Source organism: Polypterus senegalus, chromosome 18, assembly GCF_016835505.1.
Source record: "Polypterus senegalus isolate Bchr_013 chromosome 18, ASM1683550v1, whole genome shotgun sequence".
NCBI classification, from domain to species: domain Eukaryota; kingdom Metazoa; phylum Chordata; class Cladistia; order Polypteriformes; family Polypteridae; genus Polypterus; species Polypterus senegalus.
This window is the reverse complement of record NC_053171.1, coordinates 67,413,136-67,436,563: the sequence shown is the minus strand read 5'-3', so window position 1 is coordinate 67,436,563 and position 23,428 is coordinate 67,413,136. Positions and strand designations below refer to the sequence as shown.

The following is a 23,428-nucleotide window of genomic DNA, read 5'->3' as shown; positions in this document are numbered from 1 at the left end:
ACTTCTCCATCAACATCCTCAGAGCAAACATCACATCTGTGGTGCTCTTTCTTGGCATGAAACCATACTGCTGCTCACTAATCATCACCTCACTTTTTAACCTATCTTCCACTACTCTTTTTCCCATAACTTCATGCTGTGGCTTATCAACTTTATCCCCCTGTGGTTCCTACAGTCATACATATCCCCCTTATTCTTAATAATATGGGCACCAGTACACTTCTTCTCTACTTCTCAGGCATCCTCTCACTTTCCAAGATTCCATTAAACAATCTGGTTAAAAACTCCACTGCCATCTCTCCTAAACACCTCCATGCTTCCACGAGTATGTCATCTGGACCAACGACCTTTCCATTCTTCATCCATTTTATAGCTGTCCTTACTTCCTCCTTGTTAATCCGTTGCACTACCTGATTCACTATCTCCACATCATCCAACCTCTTGTCTCTCTCGTTCTCTTCATTCATCAGCCTCTCAAATTACTCTTTCCATCTGCTCAACACACTCTCCTCACTTGTGAATACGTTTCCATCTTTATTCTTTACTACCCATACCTGCTGCACATCTTTCCCAGCTCGGTTCCTCTGTCTAGCCAATCGGTATAGGTCCATTTCTCCCTCCTTAGTGTCCAAACTCTCATAGAACTCATCATACGCCTTTTCTTTAGCCTTCATCACCTCTCTCTTCACCTTGCGCCTTATCTCCTTGTACTCTTGTCTACCTTCTGCATCTCTCTGACTATCCCACTTCTTCTTTGCCATCCTCTTCCTCTGTATACTCTCCTGTACTCCCTCATTCCACCACTAGATTTCCTTTTCCTCCTTCCTCTGTCCAGATGTCATGCCAAGCACTTTTCTTGATGTCATCTTTACTACATCTGCTGTAGTTTCCCAACTGTCTGGTAACTCTTCACTACCATCCAGTGCCTGTCTCACCTCATCCCTAAACTCAACCTTGCAGTCTTCCTTTTTCAACTTAAACCATTTGATCCTTGGCTCTGCCCTCACTCTCCTCTTCTTTGTGATCTCCAACATCATCCTACTGACCACCATCCTATGCTGCTTAACTACAATTTCCCCTGCCACCACTTTGCAGTCTTCAGTCTCCTTCAGATTGACTCTTCTGCATAGGATGTAATCTACCTGTGTGCATCTTCCTCCACTCTTGTACGTCACCCTATGTTCCTCCCTCTTCTTAAAATATGTATTCACCACAGCCATGTCCATCCTTTTGGCAAAATCCACTGTCATCTGACCTTCTTCATTCCTCTCCTTGACACCATACCTACCCATCAGCTCCTTGTCGTCTCTGTTCCCTTTACCAACATGTCCATTGAAATCTGCTCCGATCACCACTTTCTGTCCCTTGGGTACACTGCTCATCACTTCACCCAACTCATTCCAAAAATCTTCTTTTTCATCCATCCACTCTTGACATACTGTTTCTTCAGAATAACCGCTACTCCATTTCTCCTCCCATCCACACCATAATAGAACAATTTGAATCCACCTGGCCTTCCACGCCGCCTTACTTAATATATCAACCTTCCTTCTCCCCATCATATCGGCTAACTCTCTCCCGTTACCAGTCATACTGCCAACATTCAAAGTTCCTACCCTCAGTTCTGCTGTTTTTACCTTCCTCCTTTCCTCCTGCCTCCAGACACATCTCCCCCCTTTTCGTCTCCTTCTTCTTCTTCTTCAGCCAACAGTAGCCCAATTTCCGTTACATATTCCGTTTCATGTTACATATTACGGGAAAAAAATGTTTAAGAACCGGTTGATGCGATAAACCAGGTAGAAAGATCTAAGTGACTAATTAAATAAATTGACTGGAAGGGTTTGCTCAAGAAGATAACGTCCAATTGATAATGTCCAAATGATTTCCTATGGTATGGTTTTTTACATGCTGGCTTATTACAGGTGAGCTCTTATTCACTGTGTGATTTGTGCTCAGAATTTCATGACAATGACAGCTTTCGCAATTTCATCTACCTGTATACTTGTATATGATTGAGATGGCAATAAACTTCGCTTTGGCTTTGACTTTGATTTTAAAACCTGTTTGGATATTTAGAAATAACACTCTAAAAATCTAATTTGCTTGTCGTATGAACAGTGCATTACAGTTGTAGACAAGCATTTTCTGGATAGATGATTGGAAGCTGATAGGAAAAAATAATAATCTTGACCCCGGTTAACCTTACATAAAAAGGATCTTAAGACTCCAGCAATATATAAGAATTTTATTTTAACTAATTTACCTTTGGCTCACCATATGCCCTCTACATGTAAATACGGGAGTGCAGACACTCCTTTGTTAGACAAAGAGTTTGTAGAGTATGAATACACAAGAGAACGTTCAATACATAGCTGATAACATGTTCATTAATATAAAGCAACCCATATTTAGGACATTAGTTTGCCCTGTATTAGCTTATATACAAAGATACTTGATACTGATAGTCAAGAGCAACCTTGAGACTGTATTCTAGAAATAACATGTTCTACTTAAAGTAGTTAGACAAAAGGTAATATAACTGAAAACCTTAATAGACAAGAAATGTTACATAAAAGTTTTATTCAAATCACACCAAAGAAAGGGTATCATATTGACATGCGATTAATATTTCTGTAGATTAAGATAAGAGAATTATCTTACACTACCACATTTGTGAAGGTTAGAAGTAAGGGGGTATCCAAAGCTGACCATTTGAGTAATGTGTTAAGTGACTTATAAAATCACAATACTACAATAGAGTAATTTTTTACAGAGTTATTGACATTATTTTCCAAGGTGGCCTCAGTATTCTACCAAAACACATTCTGTTCCTCCCTCTAAGACAAGCCTCAAAAATGCTGGATTGCTTAAAAAAAGTCACTTCTGCTAATTTACTAATGTTTATTCTGTTATGTAACATTTTTTAAAAAGCTTTTTAAAAAGGCATTTTGATAACACTAAATAAGTTTAAATATACTAACATAAATAATAAAAAACTAATACAAATATTTCAAAAGGAGAAGTAGATACAAAAAAGTCTGAATTAGCATAAGCTGCCATAATTTGATGTGTTCAGAAGAAATGTAATGAATTAGAAGTAAAAAATAAATCAAGGACATATCTGAAATATTAAAAGTTGTGCTCCAATTTAAAGATTTAACTCCAAACATTCTCAATTGTAATAGAAATTTGACATTTTTTCATTCTCTGATATAGAGTCATGGAGGGATAGGTCCCTAATAAAGGATCAAAAATAGAATAATATTTATAATCAGTGACTTTGAAACAGTCTAAAATGAAACCAGGTGTGCTTATGTTTGAAATGTGTCATTTTTAAACTTCCAGATTTGGCTCTTAGAGGGCAAGAACCACCAGTAAAGAATCAGATATCAAAACTATTATCATATTCATGATCAGCAACCTTGAAGTAACATTAAACAACATTTCATATACAGCACCTGCTGTATATTACTGAGCCCAATTTTTAAAAAAGTTTTGTGAAAAGGAGTAAGTTTGTGTCCTTGTGTCCCATGAGAAGATGAACCCTTGTGGTCAGCTGATGTGACACGCACACCTTCAGGTCTGTCTGATCATTTTTGCTGCAGAAGCCTATTGGTTTACTCTTTATTGTAAGGGTGTAATTTCCTGCACAAAAGGGCTTGTAGAGTTAAAAAATAGTAGTGATCTCCAAAAAGCTTGACATCTTGCAAAGCTAGACATCTAGAGAAGTATATCATATGTTGGGGTTTTGAGTCAAAAGGCGCCGGACAATTACAATTGTGGCATTTCAACAGGGCTGTGGAATCGGTACACAAAACCTTTGACTCTGAATCCTCAATTTCTTGTATCACCAACTCCAACTCTGACTCCTCAATTTACGATTACACTAATATTTGTATTTACTTTGTTGATTGAAAGCACACAAGTTACAAGATACAAGACATTCCATCACTGCCTATGTGAATTTTCAGCCTACTCTTTAGCACTCTGACCAGTTAAAATTCAAGTTTAAATGCTGTAGCAGTGTTGTTGTGGCTTACAAATGCTAAGTAATATTAAACATACTGTAAGACTAAACTTACAAAATAAAGAAAGAAGCTACATTTTTTATCAAAAGGTTAGGAGAAAACATAGTTTAGTTGAATCACTATATGTGAAATGGGAAATTTTAACACATTATATTACAATTTGTATTTAGTCTGAGTCTGAGTTGGTATATTTGGACAGACTCCAACTTCAGTAACCCAATAATTCCTTTTGAATCCACAGCCCTGTATTTCAGAGCATTCGTAAGTAATTCTTATGAACAGAATAAGATGTACACCTAAATTGTTTATACAGTATTTTCAAAAAACACCTACCATCAAAAGTCAAAATAAAACAGCAAATCAAAATATTCAAAACTCTAATCAACCTAACCTTAAAATTCACCTGGTGCAACATCTCTTGCACTGACTCAACAGTGGTACTGATTGTCCCTTTGAATTGTTATGTATTTCTAAAAAAAACAAGCACTTTTGATTCTGTATCTACAGCAAAAACTTGCCATACTCATCAATAAACAACAAAACAGACTAAAGTTTGGGCAAAATGACCTTATATTGTACTTTGCAGGCAATATAACATTACGCATTGATTACCTCGATTTTCGTGAGCCAAATTTAGCTGGCAACATAGCGTTGTGTGAAGTAGACTCTGTGAAGTGTTTTACTTTTTTTTAACATATGTGGACACATTCAGATTTGATCTTCCATTTAAAATGTATCTATAGACAAAGGTGATGTTATATAACAAACATAAGGCCACATTTACATTTTGTAGTCTACTGTATAATTTGAATAAACATATTTGCATATTTTGCCTGTGGAAAAAAATAAGTTCACCCCTACATTTATGACTAACTCAAGTAACTCATATTAGAATCAGATGCACTTATATCAGGTACAGATAATTAGAACCTAATTTGTGGCACCTTGTCTGAACCTATCATTTTTATTTAAACCTCAGACATTTAGTTTGGTTTGCTCTTTGTCATCAAACCGTGTTTTATGACCATGGCAAGATCAAAAGAGTGCTCTGAGTCATTTATGAGGGAAGGTTGCAGATGCTTATGAGTCTGGGAAGGAATTTAGAAAGATCTCAAAACAATTCAAAATCAACTATTTTATTGTCTAGAAGATCATTGACAAGTGGATAAGATTTCAAAGAACTGCCAACTTGTCAGGTAAGCAAGTTCAGTTCAAAAGCAGAATGCCAGATTCTGAAAGATGTCTCTAAGACCCCAGGAACTTTCTCACAGGTAACTCTTTCCACTGTTGATGTTAAACTGTACAAGTGTACCGTTAGAAAGAGGCTGTGCAAATTAGATCTACTCAGGACGCTGTGCAGAACAAAACCAGAAATAACATCAGGACAAGACTTACATTTCCCCATGAACATCAGGACTTCTAGAACAATGTGCTCTGGCCAGACGAGGCAATAATACAGTTATATGGTCACACTACCAAAAAGACTGTGTGATGAAAACCAAAGACAGCATTTGACCAGAAGTTCCTGATACTAAAGTAAAGTATGGTGGTGCAAATGTTCTAGTTTGGGCCAGGTTGCTTAGCTCCATCAGTGCCTGGGCAGCTCACCATTATAGAATCCACTATAAATTCTTCATATCAGAGGGTGTTTGAGGATAATGTCAGAAGATTGAAATTCAACAAAAAGTGGACCTTGCAACATGATAATGATACTAAACATGCAAGTAAATCCATAAAGGGATGGCTGAAAAGAAAGAAATGGAGCCTTCTGGAATGGCCAAGTCCAAGCCTGGGTCCCATTGAGATGCTGTGGAGGGGTTCAGATTTGAAACAGGCTGTGCACGCAAAACACCCTCAAACATTGTATGGCTGAAAGAATTCTGCATAAAAGAGTGACAATAACGTTCACTTGTCAATGTCAGAGACTGCTAGAAAGTTATAGGAAACAACAACTCATGGGGGGTGAGGCAATACCAGCTAGTAGAACCAAGGACTAACTTTTTCCACAAATGAAAATGGCATATCTATTCATTTTTCATTGAATAAATTATTGCAATAGTCAAATTTTTACATCTCATTTAACTAAAGATACTTTTTAAATAAAGATCACATCTTGACATGTTCACATATGTTATGAAAAAAAAAGATTTCATAGGATGGACTTACTTTTTCCACATGATTGTTGCTAGCATTACAAATGTTAATAAACAGCTTGCTTGCCATACAAATAAAACGGTATAAGTTCAATGTTCATGTGTTAAATTGTACAACCAACATATAACATGGCAGTAGAAAACGTAATGTTTTGCAGTCTTCCCACTTTAATATTTGGTTTGTGCCCAAACCAGAAACTGCAGCTGCAACATTTAGTGCTGCGGCTCTACAAATAGATTGATTTCCAAAAAAATTGGCTTTTGTGGATGGACCAGGGTTACCCTGGTGGGAAATCATCGCCATTTGAGAAAATGCTAAGGTCTATGTCTTTGTTCAGTCCCTCTGAGCTGTCTGATTGGTCAGGTTGGTTCTGGTGATACAACAGAAAGATAAAGTGTTAATGACTGGCACACAAGGAGAAGTCAAGGCATAGGAGGCATGCCAAGAGTCACCTTCAAAGATGGGAAATATAAAAGCATACAGGGGATGAGCAAGTTGCCTCAAAATGACAGAGTCATTGCGCAAGGCAAGAGAGGTTCAGACACATGAGGATACTATGCAAAGGCAAGGAAGGCAAATGCAGGGCAAGAGATATCAAGTATTTTCATATGTATTCTATTACTGGTCTTTAACAGGTAACAAGGGTAATCTAAATACTGTATGTAAAAGTCAATGTGTGTATGTACTGTATGTATGTTCCAGCATCACTTCCGAACGTCTGGAGCGATTTTCATGAAACTTGGTACACGTGTTTCTCAATGGTCGACTAAAAATACTGTAGGGTGAAATCAGCCCTAACCCTTCTGGGTAAGGTGAGGGGTGATCGTGCGGTCTTGTATGCATGTTATCATCCAGTTGACACTCAGAACGATCACCAGAGGGTGAACTGGAGGTGACTGCCAGCATTTTTATGTTTGAGCGCCACTACGCCCCTGTTGCTTTTGAAATTAAATAAAGTTCTACGCGTGCAAGTGTGTGTGTCTGTCCAGCCCGGAAGTGAGACATAGAACCAGGGTGAGGGCTCCAGCTCAGAGGATACGCAAGCAAGGCCAGCACACCGGCAAAAGGAAACCTCCTAAGAAAGACAGTCGCTTTGCTGCTAATGCACAAGCGATGCAAGCACGTCGGCAACACAAATCTCATAGCAGAGAGATATTACCAGAGTAATTCTGACGATTTCAATTCTTTCTAGGATCCCGTGCTGGCTTACACAGTTAGTATATATATATAAATCAATATATATAAAAGTCAATGTGTGTATGTATGTTCCAGCATCACTTCTGAACGGCTGGAGCGATTTTCATGAAACTTGGTACACGTGTTTCTCAATGGTTGACTAAAAATACTGTAGGGTGAAATCAGCCCTAACCCACTCTCTTCTGGGTAGGGTGGGGGGTGATCTTGCGGTCATGTATGCATGTTACCATCCAGTTGACACTCAGAATGACCACCAGAAGGCAAACTGGAGGTCATGGCCAGAATTCTTTATTTTTGAGTTCTACTTGTTCTGTTTAATTCATTCATTGACATTGAAAACTATGTGTGATGTTGTAAAAAATTCTGGTTTAAAGTTTTAAAAGCTTTTTGGTTTTATTATTAACAGATAAACTGAGAAAAAATCAGTGACTAGCAAAAAAAAAGAACTAAACAGAAATGTATGTTTTATTGAGTTTTTGTGCCTATTTGTTTACTTCTGTATCTTCATCTCTCATATTTTCCATCCCTCCCCTCACTAATGCAACCACTGCAGAATGAATCCATTAAGTAGGATATTGATCATTGAGTATGATGTATATTCTCTTAAATGGGCTTTTATAGTTACTAAAGCAACCCAGGATATGTATATAGTGTTCATTTTTGCAGGGATTTTAACAGCCCATGCTGTAAAATACTTTGAAAATTGCTTTCCCAAGCATGACCACTTCAAAGTCAGTTTCATCTCTTGGCAGGTACAACAATAATCGCCGAAGAGCTTGGCAAGTATCCGCCAAGCTAAACGACAACGGTGCCTTACAGCGTTTCCTGCAAAATGCCCAAGATGTAAGTCATGCCAGAGCCAATGCTTTTACTTTAAATTCACACTGGTATATGGCTTGACACTATCTATTTGTTTTTAACCCAGCTAAAGCTCTGGATTAACGAAAAGATGCTGACAGCCCAGGACACATCCTATGATGAGGCCCGCAATCTGCATAGCAAGTGGCAGAAACATCAAGCATTTATGGCTGAGCTAGCATCAAATAAAGGCTGGCTGGACAAGATTGACCAGGTATGTGCCACAGCAAGACCACCCATTGTGAACTGTAACTCTGAAATATGGTCATATATATTTTAAATTGCTGGCAGTTTATTTGCAGATGTGATGGCATTTGTGATTGTGTGTAGGGAGTCTGTCCTTTCAGAAAGCCCACATGGTTGAAGCTACCTTCCATCGTTGCATTCATTTATTGGGTGAAGTTGTTTTTCCATTACAGGATCATAAGGAAGGAAAGCCAGTGCCAGCAGCATTGGCACCAGCTCTGATTAGAGTGCCCTTTCATCAAAGGGCACACTCACAAACATACGCTAAATTATTTATTCTAGGCCGTTAGTCATTAATTAGGTGCACATGCTTGTTATCGGGATATGGCAGGAAACTCAGTCAGGGAAACCAACAATCTGAGTGTAGTTCATTTCATTCTGTCATTTTGGAAAAAAATGTTATTAAATTATCACTTTTCATTGCTGTTTTGTTTGCTTTTTCTTGTCAAGTGTCTCTTTTTGATGACATGATGGCTTTCCGGTTCTGAGATATTGTTTCCATGATGCAACACTATTTCAGGTCTGAACATCATGCTCTGTGTCATGTTGTTGTAACCATTTTATTTTAGAATGTTCAAAGTGATAAGAGATTGAGTATTTTGTTTGGAAAAATTTCAGGTTTTGATCCACGTGACTTAAAGTTCTGTTTTGCCCATTTTACATCAAGCCCAGAATTAGACACTTTGGGGTTTATTTTGTTTTCAACATTCATCTTTTAGCCAGCCGCCATGCCACCTGCACTTCAGAACAGGTACTCCAACTGAAGCTAAGCATGTTTGGGTCCGGTTACCATTTGGATTGGAGAAATCATGGGTTGTTGCTGGAAGAGGTGTTGGTGAGGCCAGCAGGGGGCACTTATCCCGTGGTCTGTGTGTGGATCTTAATGTCCCAGTGCAGTGACTGGGACGCTGTTCTGTAAAAATGGTGCTGTCCTTCAGATGAGACATAAAACTGACTCTCTGTGGTCATAAAAGATCCCTGGGCATCTTTTGTAAAGGGTAGGGTGTTTCCAAATGCCCTGGCTAAACTGCCCTCCATGGCCTGGTTATTCTGCCTCCGTAATCACCCCCTGTTTCTAAATGGCTCACCAGCTCTCTCACCCCTTCATTACATAACAGCTAATATGTGGTGAGTGTACTGGCACAAGAATGGCTGCTGTCACATCATCCAGGTGGATGCTAGACATTGGTGATGGATCAATTGGCTCCACAATGTGCATGCAACTCACTTTGAGTGTCTAGAAAAGTGCTATATAAATGTAACCATCTATCTCAGAAGATATTTCTGGCATTCACTAAACCAGGGGTTCCTAACTCCGGTCCTGGAAGGCACTAGTGACTGCAGGTTTTCATTCTAACTCTTTTCTTATTTAGCTAACTAATTAACTTCTTTTGAATTAATTTTATTTGACTTGCTCTTGAAAACTCAGACCCCTTAATTGTTTCTTTTTTCTTAATTAGCAGGCAAACAAACATGAGATACAAAATTAACCAAAACACGACCAACAAAACATAACCAACATTGTCGATCATACAATATCTCAAAATAAAGGTCCCAGGAATGTTGATCTGTTCAGGTCCACAAAACAATTTAATGGAGCTGTTAGAAAAAAGAAAATCAACAGTTTTGGAAATGTCTGCTATTGCACAATGAGAGCAGCAACAAGCCATGGAATTAAAGAACAAGTTTAAATAACAGCAAGACTTGGTTCCCAATTAAGCAACTGGTTTGAGTGAAATTAGTTGGAGTTTGAGGTCCTGACTTAGTTAGTTGGTCTTCTGTTGGCTCACTCACGTCATATTTCATTTCTGTTTGGGTGCCATCTAAGGAAATAATGAAGCAATTCAGAGGAACAGTGAAGAAATTCAAAGGGACAAATCTTAAAAAACAAGTAAATTAAAATTAATTCAAACTAAGTTAACTAGCAAGAAAAATAGTGCACTAATTAAGAAAATGGTTAGAATGAAAAAATGCAGCCACTGGAGCCCTCCAGGACTGGAGTTGGGGACCCTGCAGTAAACTGTCTTCAGTGAGAATTGTTTCATTATGTGAGAAGATCTAAACAAACATGACGCAGGAAAACATATGATAAACAGATTATGGCTAGGCATTTTAAGGTAGTGTTGCGTCGTGTGGAAGGTTGTGTAATTCTTCTAATTATTACTTTGTATATATTCCAAACAGTAGCATACCATATTATTAAATGTTGTTTCTGTGGCAATGCAGGACTCCCTTTCTGAAAGGTATTGATGTAGATAAATAAAGGGGTCATCACTGTTATGGGACTGGTAGCTGGCGTATGAGTTTCAGCGTTAAGCTATTTTGTCCTTCTGATATGTGCAAGAAGTCACATAGGCTGAGATGTGTCTCTCCCAAACTCTGGGTATGTTAAGGACACATTGAAGTGCCTGGAGATTATTATAAACATGGAAAAACACTAAAAAAAAGATGTGGTGATGCAAATCATGGTCAGAACCTTGAGATCAAAACTAAACCGTGGTTACCCAAAACAAAAGAACAAGATGATAATCGAGAGTCAAAGATAAAGCAAATGTGCTGAATAAAAGAACAGACAAAAGAAACATAGTATATTGGATCAGGATATGGTGCAAAATAGTAACAAGGTCAAGAAGGAGGCAAGAGTCAAAACCAGGAGATTAAATAGAAACATAGTGTACATCTAAACCGAGCACTTTAAACAAATGCTCATTTGAAAGGAAACTGCTGTCGGAAAAAAACAATGACCTTTCAGTAAACTCCTTAACTCTTTTAATTAAAGTCTTTTAGAATTTTGTAGGGTTACTAATGGTAATGTGCTGCTTATAAATCACCGCATAAATTAATGCTATTTTGATGCAACTTCCTAATGACCAGAACCGAAATTGGCAGCACACATTCAAAAAACAAAAATGGTATCATGGCAGAATCATAAACGATAACTAATCAAAATTACATAATTAACAAATAAAAATCTAACAAATGATAGATATCAAAAGAACATTTACCATTAGAATAATTTATTGGAGGAAAAAAAAAATAAACAAAAACTCTTGTAACTTCCAAATTCATGACAGAGAAATTCAAAATCAGAAAAAAAAATCCGGCCACAAGGGCCTACACAGAAAAAAAGCTAACTGATACGAAATACTCGTTCCAAGTTGTTAAATAATGTATTTATAGAGTAATATTTACTATATCAGTGTGGCAATCAAGGTCACATGACCTGCAAAATCTTGTGCCGTAAATAAAAAAAATTCCAAAATATGCAGGAAAATACATACAAAAGGTTGTCTAATACCACAAGATATACAGTAAATGTTGTAAGATATTTTTGAAGTTGCACTGAGAGATGCAACTGCCTCTACTACAATTACACTATAAATGCCCCCTATTTGATAAATAAGGTGGTAGCCTGTTTTTTCCTTCCATTTTGTATATAAGAGCAGCATTTGAATCATAATGATAAATCAAATTCTAAAAACAATGATGCAGAAATTGACGTTTTAATCAGGCTAAGATTTGTATGTCCTTTCAAGCAAGAGAAGTTTATATATAAAGGCTAACTGATAAATCTGTCTAAAATATTTAGTAAATTGATTTTATGCATGCTACTAATTATTGTTGGACAAAGTCAGGTAAAAACACTTTTAAATTAAAATAAGAGTTAACAATACAAGTATATCAACACAGTAATCTAAATTAAAAGTTTAAAAAACTAAAACCATAATCCCTATTATACAAGGGTCATAATTTTCTTTATTATTTTTATCTGTTTATGGTAAGTGTTACATTGATTCTGAATGCACAGTAATAATAATCATTCCAGACTTTGATTAAAAGTTACTACAGGCAGAAATTCTAAAGTATAAAATAGAAAATGGAAAGAGACATCATGAAAGGTTCAGGAACAACTGGAACCCTGTTAAATTGAAGAAATGCAAAGAGTCTGATGGCAGTACGCCTGCACTTTAAACATCCACAACAAAGAGGCTGAAGGCATCATGCTTATGATTTAACTCCACTGTTGAGCTCTACTGAATCGATTCATTTGCGCTTACAAATTGATCCAATGATTCACTGCATAAAGTTGTTCAAAATGAATGAATTGTTTACAAACAGCCCATCACTACTTCTTTGGGACATGGGAGGAAAACTGGAATGCTCACCGGAAAAGTGAGATACAGACAAAGGAAAAATATGCAAACTCTGCCCAATCAACGACCAGGCAGCAATTTAAACCTACGTCTCTGAAACTAGGAGGCAGCAGCAGTAACCGCTATGTTAGCACACAATCCCATCATTTTTCCTGTCCATCAGTTTACTATCTAGGGATTTTAATGTTGACATTCAAGTATGATGCTGACCATCTCCATTAAAATGTCCTTCTGCCTTTAACACCCACAAAGGCCAAACAACGATATCTTATTGGTATTTCAGGTAAACATCACATTCTGTGAAGTGAGCAGCTTTGCATCTCAGATTGTCACTGAATTGCCACCTGTCTGACACATGTTCTTTTGTGTAATTTGTGACTCAGGAGGGAAAAGACCTGATGAGGACTAAGCCAGAGTTTGAACCCATTGTTCGGGAAAAACTAAAGGAACTTCACCAGCTTTGGGATCAACTGCAGGCCACTACAGAGGAGAAAGCACAGCGCCTCTTTGATGCAAATCGTTCAGAATTATTTGATCAAACCTATGGTGAGCTGAACAAATGGCTGGATGAGCTGACTCTGCAGCTTAGAGCCGAGGATGTTGGGAATGATCTGGCTAGTGTCAACAGACTTTTGAAGAAGCATCAGGTAAGCCTTCTTCTTATCATCTGTAACATATGACACATTATCACCATACACTTTATCATTTTGTTTTACTTTACTTGAGGATGTAAACACTGCTTGACTGAGAAAATACAACATAATGATTGAGAGTGGTCCTATTCTAGCCACTGTGTGTATGTTTATGATTGTATTAATACATTTTCATTCTAAAAATTATTTTAAGAAATGCATCCTCTACATAGCATGTATTGAAAAAAATATAATTGTATTATTTTACATTTAGTGCAATGCTAGCTGCCCCAGTCCATGAAAAGTCATAGACTATTGGTCTATCACTTATTATATATTTAAGTCCAGAAGTGTCACCTAACTGAACTGTTGTAGAACTACAGTCCACGGCACCTATGACATCACTTGTGACTCGCTCATTCAAGGACGTCGCTCTGAAAAAGGCATCTGTCATATGTACTAACAAAATGAACTGCTGTTTTCATTCTTACAAGTGGTACGTGCAACCAGAACCACAATCTAATAAAGACATTTTAAATAGAAATGTTAGCATATAAAAAAAGGTTGAAAGAGGATGATCTGACCATGGGGTCTCAAAATTGGGCCTGTGAGACCAGCATGCACTCTTTATAGCTATTAATGGAATCTGTTATTTGTTTATATGATTTATTTCTGCTGTCATTTTGCTACATCAATGAGGGCAGATGAGGGCAGATCACCAGAATGTTTAATGGACTAATTATCCCTGCTATCATTCTTTTATTATCATTTTTTTCTAATATAAATTTTCATTTGTTAAGTTTTAACATCATTTCAGTTTATCTGTTGCCTTATTTATACTGTATTTGGTATAGGATTGATAGATAGATAGATGTAGACTGACCAGTTTTACAAAAGTCCTTTTTACACCAAAATAGCAAAACAAAAAAACAGTGTCATCCATACAGTTAACAAAAGCCATACTAGCAGTTCAACTCTGATCCCACACAATTTAACCAAAAACTCAAAAGGCAGGCTTTCCAGCCTGCATAAGCCAAAAATGAGGCTCAGGCTTTTAAAATACTCAAGAAACACTCCATCGAGGAGATCATATCTGTAGAGCTCTGTTCTCTTGGACAAAAACAAATGTATCCCTTTATATTTCAAGAATGTCTTAATGTTAACAGGTGTCCAAGCATTATTGTAAGAGAAAAATATCTAGGAGCCGCTAAATGCTAGGCTAGATGTAGTCAGGAGGCAGGCAGAAGTGAAAAACAAAACCAGGTAGAAAAGAATTAAAGGGCTGGGCAAAAATAAGTGAGTCACTTCTAATGCAATGGCCTACTTGTAATTTTAAGATTTATGCAACATTTAGAGTAAGAGAAAATAAATGTGCTAACTATACAACATTTTGGAAATTACTTCCAAGATTGCATCTTCCTTGTAAATCAAGTGACAGGTCTTGACTGTTGGGGAAGAGTATATCATGAAAGTAAAAGCAGAGATAAAAAGTAAAGATTTCATCCATCTGCTGTGTATTAGATTAGATTAGGTAAACTTTATTAATACCAATATGTAATGTATGTCCTGTGCTTCTTAATTATTCAAAATACAGTAATTATATTTATAAAGCCTGGCCTATCTGCACTATTGTGTAATAGGTGTGGCAAATTCATTTTTAGGCAAATTCAATAATATCTCACTTACACTTATGTTAGTATTATTGAAGGCTTTTAGATCTAAATACTGATTATTATATTTGATCTGTTTTGTGGAAGTAGTTATGAAATAAATGTTTTAAAATTCATGTTGCTTTTTTAAGCAGCACTGCTGAGCTTTAATCAGATAATGGAGAGCAATTACTATGGTGTATGACTGGGTTTATATCTTCGTTTCCAGATGACATTTCCCAAGAATAAGCACTAGATGCAATCAGGCTGCTCACTTGTTTTGATCATTTTTTGTTCCCTGTGCATTGCCCTTTGTGACATCTGCTGGCAAGCCCAGCGTGTCACACATCCCACAGGTTGCCAAGTCCCAGCTGCTTTAAAGCTGGGTGCGGCTTTTTTAATCACTGCAGACTAACAGAATTACATTCCATCCTTTTAGTTCCTTGCATCTCTTAGCTGTCTACTAAAGCCAACTGTCATTTCTTTCCAGGTGATGGAGAAGCAAGTGGTGGAGAAAAAGGCAGAAATGAAGGAGCTCCTGAACCAGGCACAGCTTCCTACAGAGGTTGCTGGGCTGCACCAGTCCCTGGAGAGTGACATCCAGCAGCTTCAGGCACCTCTTCAAAACAGGAAAGAGAATCTCATGGCCTCTAAAGCGGTGTACCAATTCTACCGTGACCTGGCAGATGAAATTGTGAGTTAGCCCTGAAAAAGGGGCGTCAGATCATTTTTGTGCCTAATAAGACGCAAAGTGGCTATAAGGAGTTGGGAGTGGCTGGAATAGTTGGCCGAAAGTCAGGCAGTCATTTTCTAACCTGCTTAGTCCTGAATAGGGTCACAGGGGTCTGCTGGAGCCTATCCCAGCTAGCATAGGGAGCAAGGCAGGAAGAAACCCTTGATAGGGTGCCAGTCCATCACAGGTCAAACACAAACTCTCACACATCCTACCCAACTACACACTAGGGCAAATTTAGGATTGCCAATTCACCTAACTTGCATGTCTTTGGACTGTGGGAGGAAACCAGAGCACCTGGAGGAAACCCACAGAGACACGGGTTGAACATGCAAACTCCACGCAGGGAGGACCTGGGAAGCGAACCCGTGTCTAATAGCTGCGAGGCAGCAATGCTACCACTGCACCAATGTTGCTGCCCTTGGTTGAAAGTGGAATACAGAATAGTAAGGAAAAGAAATGCAATGTGAAGCGCTCTAAGAATTCTACAGATTGTACTTTGGCTAATGAGTGATACTCATACCTGACAGTGGCACCCCCAGTGCTGGGGACATTTGTGACAGGTTTACATGCTTTCAGCTTCTCTGGGAAGCCTATTGTGTAGATGTGTAGACCTCCACATCTTAACCTGGTGGGGGTGACCCACAATGGGGACTATGGTAGTCTGGCAGGTGACTGTCGAAGGCAAGCTTAGGGCAAGAAAATTACAGAGCTAAAGGGATACTTCACTGAAAAAAACAATATTTTGTTTAAATGTTATTCACCCCATGTGCTTTATAGTGACATCTGTTTTCATGAAGAAAGGAGGTAAAAAAGTTTATGAATCAACGGTCAGAGTTGTTGACCAATGCCGGATAACAACAAACAATATTAAAATGTTTATGAAAAAATCTTACGTTACTTGCGTCACTTAATCCACATGGCAAAGTCATCCATTTGTTTGCTCACAATGTCCCAAACGTATTTTTACTAAAATATTTTTAAATAAACCATTTTCAAAAGTCGCTCTCATGAATGAGGATAAACAGCACACACAAGAACGAACATCTGAATCGGGCTAGTTGCCTTTCTCCCTCACTGGTCAAAAGCCCTGTCTTCAATTCAAAAGCAAAGGATTGTAGGAATGTGTTGCACTGTTTACAAAGCATGCTGCTTTTTCCTGAAATAAATATTGTAAGAGATTAGACAGAACATGATAAAGTGTTGGAGCGCCACCCAATGAACCAGTATAATTGAAAAGAAAAAAACAAGCAACAATTGCAAGCGAACGTCTTTTCAAAGTTCCATAGTGAACAGATTTCAAAATGGCCCCGGAAGTGGCATCAGAGATGGTACAGCTTTCAATAATCTGGTCTGCAGAGTTAGAAAGAGAACAGGCATCACCACATAGTGCCAACCCCCAGAGCGATGGGTAATTACAGTCACCAAAGCCCTTAAGCTATCCCCTATGTGCACACACATGACAATGTTAATAATATTTTACCAAGAAATGCATACTTTTTGCACACTTTGAGCATTCAACTGAATAATGGACACATGGATTATGCGACATAAGTAACAAGATTTTTTGTTGTCTTTTTCCATGTACTTTTTTCATCTCTTTTGCTGTTGTCCAGCATTGGTGAATAGACTGTATATTTCCATTATATGATTAATTATTCTCTCTTGTTCTTCTTGAAAACATTAAGTAAAAAATTTTTCTTGGCTATCACTGTAAAGCATATGGAGTAAGTAACATTTAAGCAAAATATCATTTTTTGGGTGGAGTATTCCTTTTAAAACAAACCAAACGAGTTTCAAACATTTACAAGCAGAATCCCGACTTTACTGTCACCTCTATTTGGATTCAACCAGAGAACTAGAGAACAAGCTGTGGCTGCTTTCGTTTGAAAAATCATACCCCACTCAGGTAGGCCACACATTATTCAAGCTTGTCCAAATGATGTAACAATAGGAAAATACTTTTCAAAAATACTATTAAAGAGTAACCCCTTGAGCCATACTCAATTATGTAAAGTTTCTATTTACAGATTGGCAAAATTTTCCATCTAGGATGTAGTTGGTCCAACTTTAAATACAGGCGTTCCCATTGGGAAGGAGTGGGGAAACAATAACTGTGCATTATTCCAAAATGGCCAAGTTGCTCTTAATGAAATTTTGAATGGATAATAACCTGAACCAACTTAAAATCCAGGCTACAGTGTGTTTACAAAATATAATCAGGAAGAGTAGTTATAATCAAGGTGAGAGGACAAATACAGATCATCACTCCAAAACAGCTATGTTGTAGTTTATGAACTTTGCTTGCATATTACAGGTGATATAGTTTAAAATGTAAACTTTAAGTTCTTTCAAAGGTTTTATCAAGAAACAGGGTTGTAATTGGGTGGGAGGGCAAAACACAAAACTGCATTATCAGGGCAAAAAACGGGTCAGCCATTGGTAATAAATTTGGTATATTGTTTAGATTTGGCCGTAGTTATATTGAAGGCAACAATAAAATCATAGATTCAAAGAAAATGATGGCAGGGAGCAGGTTGAGGACCAACACAAAAACTATGCATCACTCAAAAACTATGTCTACTTTTGTATTGACATTATTGTTGATACGATTTGAAATATGGGCTTCATGGAGTTTCAAGAATTTCTTTGAGAAGCCCAACACCACAAAATCAGGCATTACTCCAGAACAGTTAAATGGATGTTCATGACATTTTGCATGTGTATTACAGTTACCTAAACTTAACATAATATAGAGTTTATAGAGTTTCAAATGTTCATTATGAATAGGAGAACAATAGACTGAACAACACCAAACCATTAGGTTTGCCCAGTTTATATGCCATATCAATTCAGTCAATTATTGACCAAGCCATTCAGTTTATTAAGGTGGGATTAGCCACATATTCAAGAAACTACAGTAAACCTGAATATATAAAGAAGTAGCATTCATGGTTCAAACACAGCAAGGAGTTACTGAATTTGTGGAATCCACCAGACACAAAAAGGAGAAATTCTCGACTCATGAGGGCTGGGCCAGCATGTTAAAAAAAAATACCACCTATGTGATAAAATAATTATATACAGTACAGGGGTATAACTTTTTTATTTTAGATTGGATAGGATAGTACAGTACAATTGTGTAAAACACATAATGACATTTAAAACACAGGGCATTCCAACACTTGCATTTCAGCTAGCAATGACAAAAGGGTCATCATTTAAAAAAGACGTGCATACTGTATTTATATCCTCACATAACCCACTGTACAGATATAGCTGGGCAAGACTGCATACATTGGCCAGGTTAGTATAATTGTGTACACGTACACATAATGACATTTAAAAATCAGGGCATTCAACACATTATCTGTGGACTTGAATTTGGTATGCTGTGTACTTTTACCTTCAGATGAACACAAGTTATTTTTCTCATCTGCGTTGCTCTTCATTCCCACAGCAGAGCTCCTGGGAGAAACCTGAAACAGCTAGAAATTGCTTTGCTAATTATGGCTTTTGATCTCTTTTGGTCTCTAAGGATTTGCTTCTCATAAGCATGATGGTAATACTTATTTGCAACTTTTAACATCTCTAATGGTTTAAAAAGAAATTTTATATGAAGTTTAATAGTTTTAAAGTTTCTTTAATAAAGCACCTCAAAGAGAAGCACAGAAATACAATGAAAAACATGTATTGGCTAAAACTTTGTTCTGATGACACTTTCTGGGGCATAGACTATGAAAATGTATTTTCTTTTTTTAACTTTCATTTCTTTTGTATTTTAGCTCTGGGTAGAAGAACGACTGCCACTTGCAACTTCAACTGATCACGGTAATAACCTGCAATCAGTTCAGCTATTGAGCAAGAAGAATCAGGTATGTAGTAGAACTTATGAAGAGATTGTAAAACAGAAGACAGAATTACATTTACATTAGTTTAATATAATGTATAAGAAGTGCAAGTAAATGAAAGGAATTAGTATAGTGGATCCATGCTTTTGCTTTAAAATACATTCTACATAAAGAATATGGGGACACATTTGGAAACATGTTAAAGGGCAATTTCACACAAATTGTAGAATGTTTTTCTCCACACAAAGATCCATAGACACATACAGTAAGTGACCCACTATTGTGACGAAGAATAGGACTTTTAGGGACCTGTCAGATTTTGAGTTGATAGGCTTGTTAAGCTCAATGACCTGTTCTTTTTTTTTTTTTTTTTATTAATTTTATTGCATTCCATACAAATCAATCAAGTTTTACATAAAGAAAATTTGAGTTAAGAACAAATCGATCCCCACCCCTAAGAGAGAGAGCAAGCCAAACAGCATGACATTTAAGACCTACAAACATACCTAAATTAATAAATTCTCTGTGCTTTATGAGCTTATTTTAAAATATTACTGATTAGATCCTGCCATGTTTTGAAAAAAAGTCTGTACGGATCCTCTGAGTATTTGATTTTTTCCAATTTCAAATAGTATAACACATCGGTTTCCCACTGACTTAAAAGAGGAGAGTTTGGTTTCTTCCAGTTTATCAGAATAAGTCTGCGTGCCAAAAGTGTAGTGAATGCAATCACAATTTGTTTGTCCTTCTCCACTTTAAGCCCATCTGGAAGAACCCCAAACACAGCTGTTAATGGGTTAGGAGGGATTGTGAGTCCAAGGCTGTCTGAGAGGTAATTAAAAATTTTGGTCCAGAATAATGTTAATTTGGTGTAGGCCCAAAACATGTGACCCAGTGAGGCTGGGACTTGATTGCAGCGTTCGCAGGTTGGATCATGCCCTGGAAACATTTTGAGAGTTTTAGGCGAGACAGCTGTACTCGATATATAATTTTAAGTTGTATAATTGTATGCTTTGCGCATATGGCGCTCGAGTGAATTCTCTGCATTGCTACTTTCCACTCCTTTTCTGATATATTAATTGAGAGATCTTTTCCCAGTGTCCTCTTGGATCTTTGAAAGGAGGGATTGTAAAATGATTTTATATATTGTAGAGATGGAGTCTAAGTCCTTGAGATTGAGCAATATTTTTCCAGCATGGATGAGGGTGCAAGATGAGGAAAATCTGGAAGGTTCTGTTTAACAAAGTTCCTGATTTGAAGATAGTGAAAGAAATGTGTAGTTGGAATGTTAAATTTGGAATGTAATTGTTCATAGGATGCAAAGACGTTGTCTATATAAAGATCTCTAAGCAAGTTAATTCCAAATTTTTCCAGATATTAAAACTGCATATGTTTGTGAAGGTTGAAAGAGGTGGTTCTCTTGCAGGGTGCCACAGATAGAAGCTTCTCCGTCTTAAAATGCTTTCTACATTGGTTCCAGATTCTAAGTGAGTGGAGCACAATTGGGTTATTAGTGTATTGCGATAACGTGTGTTTATTGGAGCACAGAGCAAGGAATACAAAGAAGTACTGCAGGATTTTACTTCTATTGCGGTCCATGCCTGTGTATTATTTGTGTCCAGGTTCTTATCGCCTGTATATTTGCTGCCCAGTAATAAAACTGGAAGTTAGGTAGAGCCATGCCGCCTTCTGCCTTTTGTCTTTGTAGGGTCGCTGATGCGTGGATGTTTTGAATTCCAAATAAATGAGGTTATTGTTGAATCTAATTGCTTAAAGAATGATTTATTAATGTATATTGGAATGTTTTGAAATAAAAAAAGGAGCTTAGGAAGAATATTCATCTTAACAGTGTTAATTCTTCCAGCTAGTGTGAGATGAAGGGTTGACCATCTATGCAAGTCTTGTTTAATTTTTTCCATGCAGACGATGAAATTTTGTTGATAAAGAGCTTTATGTTTACTTGTGATGTTTACCCCGAGGTATTTAAACTGTTCTGCAATGATAAAAGGTAGAGTATCTAATCTAATATACTGTATGCTTGAGAATTCACTGGAAAGAGTACACTTTTATTCAGATTAATTCTGAGGCCAGAGATCTTTTGAAATTCTGTGAGTGCTGCTAAGACTGCAGGCACAGAATTTTCTGGGTCCGATATATACAGTACCATGTCATCTGCATATAATGAGATTTTCTGTTCCAGTCCTTCTCTGCTAATCCCCTTTATCTGATCAGTATTTCGACAATGTATTGCCAGTGGTTCAACGGCAATTGCAAACAACAGCGGTGACAAGGGGCATCCTTGTTTAGTACCACGTTCTAGTATAAAGTAGTCTGAGCAAATGTTGATGCAAACTGAAGCTTCTGGGTTAGTATACAGTAATTTAATCCATGCACAAATGTTCAGGCCAAACCCAAACTTCTCCAATGTAGTAAAAAGGTATTTCCATTCAATCATGTCGAATGCTTTTTCTGCATCCAATGATAATAATATTTCTGGGGTGTTTGATTTAGTTGGTGAGTATATTACATTAAACAGGCGTCGAAGATTTGAAGATAAGTGTCGGCCCCTAATAAATCCAGTTTGGTCTTGTGATATTACAGAGGGGAGCACTTTCTCCATCCTTCTAGCTATGATTTTAGAAAGTATTTTAACATCGTTATTCAGAAGTCAATGACCTGTTCTTGTCACAATTATTCTAATGTTCTGTTGTTACAAAATGACCCTGATCTCACACCAGCAGCACCTAATGAAAATGTACAGGATAGCAGGCACAAATTAAGTACAGTATAGGAAAGTGTAAAAAGAGTATTTTGTAACAGTGTTTAAAAAGAGGCCGTTGCCTCCCATTGGTCTCACCCACTTTTATAAACATCGGCAGACCAGTTTATAAACCATTGTGACAAGAACAGGCCATTCAGCCCAGCAAGCTCTCAGTATTAAATGGTGTATGTTTAGGAAGGGATTCCCATTCCATACTGGTAAAATTCGTAATATTCAAAATGGACCAGTTCTGCTGACAAAAAATATTGGTAACAGTTTAGTTTTGGCTCATTTACTTTTTTGTAACAAGACCTTAAAGGTTTCTTTTGGTCTTCATAACACTTATAAAGCATCAGTAGATGTGTTATTCATGTCTGTGCAGTGTGACATACTGACGTGATGGTAGAATAACTTGTTAATATGACAAGTATACTGATCTATTATACTGAAAATAGAATATCTAGGGAAACGGGTGTTCATTAGTTCACTTCAGAGCTCTCCAAAGTGAAACTTTGTTATGAGGTCACATTGCAGAGATGAAGAAATGCTTTACTGATGTTTTAGAAGTATCATGAAAACCAAAAGAAGTTTTTATTAAAGTCTTGTTACATAAGAATAAATAAGTAATAGATGTGTTTTTGCAGTATATAAACTGAAGTGTTATCAAAACATTAAAAAAGATCAAGCATATTACATAATGACGGAAAAAGGCAGTTCTATAGGTTTATTTGGTCTTTTAAAAATGTTTACTGTTTTATAGTCAGTCAGTCAGTCAGTCATTTTCCAACCTGCTATATCCTAACACAGGGTCACGGGGGTCTGCTGGAGCCAATCCCAGCTAACACAGGGCACAAGGCAGGAACAAATCCCGGGCAGGGCGCCAGCCCACTGCAGGGCACACACACACCAACACCAACACACCAAGCACGCACTAGGGACAATTTAGGATCGCCAATACACCTAACCTGCATGTTTTTCGACGGTGGCAGGAAACCGGAGCACCCAGAGGAATCCCACGCAGACACGGGGAGAACCTGCAAACTCCACACAGGGAGGACCCAGGAAGCAAACCTGGGTCTCCTTAATGTGAGGCAGCAGTGCTACCACTGCACCTGTTTTGTAGGTGATATATTTTAATTAATGTCAGGGTACTCGATTTTGATTC

General features: G+C 37.4%; 1 protein-coding gene across 1 annotated transcript in view; it reads left to right on the top strand.

Moving 5' to 3' along the window:
- sptb (spectrin, beta, erythrocytic) overlaps positions 1-23,428 on the top strand; it is a 180,115-nt gene that overhangs the window by 104,005 nt on the left and 52,682 nt on the right. The window contains exons 18-22 of the mRNA XM_039741459.1: positions 8,132-8,222; positions 8,305-8,451; positions 13,021-13,284; positions 15,409-15,612; positions 19,437-19,526. Of these exons, the coding sequence (XP_039597393.1) occupies positions 8,132-8,222; positions 8,305-8,451; positions 13,021-13,284; positions 15,409-15,612; positions 19,437-19,526 (796 nt within the window). The remainder of the gene's footprint in view (positions 1-8,131; positions 8,223-8,304; positions 8,452-13,020; positions 13,285-15,408; positions 15,613-19,436; positions 19,527-23,428) is intronic.